The following is a 4,141-nucleotide window of genomic DNA, read 5'->3' on the forward strand; positions in this document are numbered from 1 at the left end:
GTAACAGCTCAGACAGATAAGGAGGGGCAAGGCCATTAAGAGTTTTAAAAACAAATAAAATCATTTTATTTATAGGCAGAAAAAACAAAAAGGTCCAAAGCTTGATTTTTGCAAAACTGATGTTGAAAACGCCTGCTGCAGTTACTGTTATAAAAGCTTTGCTTGGAAAGGAGAGAACGCATGTCATTTGTCAAAAACACTTCGCCGAGTGCCCAACATACAAAGATGCGGTTTTCATCAGCAAGCTCTGCCTCTCAGTCAGATCCAGCAGGTGTGTACGCAAAGCAAACATATGAAGCAGTGAAATAAGTTTGCATTCTTTTAATTAGTGCAGGATGTTTAATCGTGGCGTTTAAAACAAGCAACAAATGTTAAGGCTATAAAATATTTGTACATTTAATACAGGGCTTTTTTTGAATACTTGTCTGAAACTTTTTGATAGTTTTATTTTATGCATTAACCCTTATTGTATTAATTTCATGAAAAAAAGCTATTTTTATATTATTTATTTATTGTGCTTTTGTCGTAGATGTTTACCAAATAAACTGGTCATCTTTTGTTTTTTGACTCAGAAAGGAATGGCTAAGGTACCGTATCGATACCGTTAATAGTACTACTTGGGCTAGTAGAGCCTTTAAACCAGTGGTTAAATAGGCACCATTTAGGGAATAACTTAAGGAAGAAAGGAGTCTACGCTCCATGGATGCATGCTTCACTGAAAAAAACTTACATCTGAAGAAGTAATTTTTACTTAAAATGAGAGCATTTTTTTCTTGAACTGCGGAGGTAAATGAGACACTTGGCCAATGGAACACGACAATTTAAACGTAAAATAAGAAAAATTAAATACATTGCATTATTTCAAGTGCATATTATCTAATTATCGTATTTTAAGAGTAGAACTACGTATGCCTTTGGCAGATTATCTAATTCAACTGCTCAAATTAAGGGTAAATACACTTGTACTTATTTTTGATTGTTTTTGCAGCGTTCAGAGCAGAGTTTCCTTCCCTCCGCAGCCTGAATGTAAACACAGAGCTGCCTCACCGTAAGGGTTTCCATTGACATTGGTTCCGATGAGCTCCAGCGTCAGCTCCTGAAGCTCTGCCAATGGGACTGCGGTTATTTCCAACATGTTCTCATCGTCGCAGCTGGGCTTCAGAACAAGAGCTTCCCCGACCTCGTAATCGACCACAGAGGAGTGCCAACAATACTGCTTATTGCTCCGCTCCACCGGAACCCAGCCTGCAGCAACCAGAGTTGATCATTGTTGCTTTTGGAAAATAACAGCTTTAAAAATACTTTCATGGAGCTAGTTTTATCTGTTTGCAGTTGATTTTGTATTATTGTTGCAAGGGAAGAATACATTTTGTACATGAAAAAAAAAAAAAACTATTCAGAAATGAAACTAATTTTTTTCTTCCCCTCTCTACAGATTTTAATTGGAAATAAATTAAAAAGATCTATAAACAGAAAAAAAAAAATTTGAAAATAAATTGACCAAAACCTTTTTTGATAAAATTTTTTTTTTCAAAGTTTCTTTTCTATATTGACCTTTTTTTTCCTCATTAACAAAACATCTGCCCTAACCCCTAAATCCCTCAATCACTATATACAGTGGGGACTATATGGTGGACTTTGTAGTGAACTCCGTTAACTGACCGTTCAGACAGATGATCACTAGTTTTCGCTCCCTGTTGGTCACGTAACTCCACCTCCCCCTGCCTGTGCCATATTTGTTATTTACCGCCACTACATCAAATCCCATGATGCTTTGTGAGGAGAGCTCTTGCAAAGCATTCTGGGATATATCTGCTCATCTAGTGACCATTGATGATCACTACTTTTCAAGGAGCAGTGTGGAAAATTTGGAGTCCACTACTTTTTCCATCAAGTAGACATTCAGACACTCATTTAAAATTGCCTAACAATAAATAGTGCCCTATATAGTGATTAGGGGGGATGTAACGTCTGAATCCCCTAAATCTCTCAGTCAATATATGGAGCAGGGACTATATAGTGGACATTATAGTGAACCTAGTTAACTCCCCGTTCAGACAGATGATCACTACTTTTCGCTCCCTGTTAGTCACATAACCCCCTGCATGATGCCTATGGCATCTTTGTTATTTGCAGGCCGCAAATCCCATGATGCTTTGCAAGGAGAGCTCTCCTCCCAAAACATTTTGGGATATATCTGCTCGTCTAGTGACCATGGATGATCACTGTGTTACAAGGGGCAGTGTGGAAAATCTGGAGTCCACTACTTTTCATCCACTAGACGTTCGGACACTCATTTAAAATGGTGTAACACTATATAGTAATTAGAACAAGCGAACACAGCCTATGACTTTTACAGAAAGATGCGTAGCAACAGTTTCTGACACTTTACCATCTGTGTTAAAGTTAAAGAGTGATCAAAACCCACCACCACCTCCATCAACCATTAACACCCCCCACAGGGGGAGCTCCATAGCCCATCCAGTAGCAGAGATCAAAGCCACCTTTTGTTTTTGTTTTGTTTTTATTATTTTGTTACACCTACAGTATATTATTCTCAGTGCTCCCCACTATCAGAACTAAAGAAGCCTCTTGGATGAGAGGCGAAACCACTTCTAGGGAACTTCACCTCCAGTTGCCTAGACTGAGCTTTTCAAGCTTGATCATGACCTGGATGACTGAGGATCTTCACAGATGTGTTAAACACACCTGTTATGCTTCGGAGCATCAAATAGCCAAAAATCTTTGATCAGGTGTTTGAATGCCATCACATTGGACACGCCGTCCCTCCTAAACCTGCTGCAAGCTGCAAGGATGTACCAGTTCTTATTTCCTAATGGGTCTCAGTACTGAAGAGGTTTTTCGCACACTTGATATCTTTTCTCTGATTAAAAAAAAAACCCTTTCATTGAAAGAAGCTTTAATCAACTTTTTTTAACCCAAAACTGGAAGACAAAGGATATCAAAGAACCTGGGATATGTCCGTGCTCATCAGGAACGGGATGTCCGTTGTGATGTTTGACCCTGTGAGCAGGAATCCACGTCTCAGGCACGGTTTTAAAGTCTTCCTCCACGTTCCAGGAGAAGCCTGGAAGAAACACCAAGTGAGAAAAAAAAAAAACTCAAAACAGAGGAACATGTTTGCTCCACTACAGTGGCGGTTCTAGACCAAAATGTACCAGGGGGCCAGGAGGGGGCCAACGTGTTTTCATGGGGGAAAGAAAAACATGAAAAAAAAAAAGGGAAAGTGATTCAAATATATTAAGATAGCTGCAAGAAGATAAATTTCTATTCTATTAGGTTTAATTAAAATTCTGTCTTATTAGGTCAATATACAATCAGAATTTAGGAATGTTACATATTTTTTACTTTATGTAAGTTAAAATAACATTTTTCTATAAAATCAGAATTAGAACTTAAGCAAAACTAATAAATTCAGCTGTAAAAAATTATTAGTATTTTTCTTAATTTGTTTTTTAAAAAACATTTAACAGATGCAAACTGGGCTCCTATCTCAATACCACTGAAGCTACCCCCTTATTCTTTTTAAATAATTAGTAAAACATAATTTATAAAGAAAAAAAATGTAAATAGATCCAAAGGACCTTCCAGTAACCATGTCTGCTCCAGTGCATATCATCATTAGAACTTCTCTTAGTATTATGCCTTTAGTACAGGGGCCAAACAGGGACCAGGACATGAGCTACAGGGGCACTGGCCCCCGTTGGCCACTGTGTAGAACCGCCCATGCTCCACTACAAAGACGCTACCTTTACAGCTCCTGTGAGCATGTTGGTGCTTCTTAAACCTCTTCTCTGCCTGCTTGTTGGGCTTCCTGTCAAACCGGGCCCAGAGGTACGGCTGACCTGATAACAAGACGACAACATTCATTATTAAACATTTGCTCACTTGTTTTTTTCTTAAAGACTGAAACAAGAAGCATCATCCTGATCACCTTGATACGTAGTAACGTAGCAGCAGGTCCCGTCCAGTTTTTCTGTGGCCAGAGCATCGTCGACGTTTGCCTCTATGGCTAAAGGGTTCACCTTTTCAGTGGCAACTACCTGAAACTGCTGAAGATGGACAGAAAGAGGAGCGTTTATAAAAGGTAGAGCTCATGATACTCAGGATTACATTTAAC

The 4,141-nt window shown here is 38.7% G+C and overlaps 1 protein-coding gene across 2 annotated transcripts in view; it reads right to left on the reverse strand.

Moving 5' to 3' along the window:
* The window catches only part of LOC107083219 (chromosome unknown open reading frame, human C12orf29), a 9,347-nt gene that overhangs the window by 2,749 nt on the left and 2,457 nt on the right, over nt 1-4,141 (reverse strand). Inside the window, exons 2-5 of one of the 2 annotated variants that reach the window (XM_015372237.1) lie at nt 3,956-4,070; nt 3,771-3,866; nt 2,972-3,088; nt 1,048-1,245 (exon numbers count right to left, since the gene is read on the reverse strand). In XM_015372237.1, coding sequence (XP_015227723.1) covers nt 1,048-1,245; nt 2,972-3,088; nt 3,771-3,866; nt 3,956-4,070 — 526 coding nt within the window. Of the gene's footprint in view, nt 1-1,047; nt 1,246-2,971; nt 3,089-3,770; nt 3,867-3,955; nt 4,074-4,141 lie in introns of both variants that reach the window. The other variant, XM_015372236.1, reaches the window with a different exon arrangement.

The sequence above is a fragment of the Cyprinodon variegatus genome, unplaced genomic scaffold (genome assembly GCF_000732505.1).
Source record: "Cyprinodon variegatus isolate N-32 unplaced genomic scaffold, C_variegatus-1.0 Scaffold70, whole genome shotgun sequence".
NCBI classification, from domain to species: domain Eukaryota; kingdom Metazoa; phylum Chordata; class Actinopteri; order Cyprinodontiformes; family Cyprinodontidae; genus Cyprinodon; species Cyprinodon variegatus.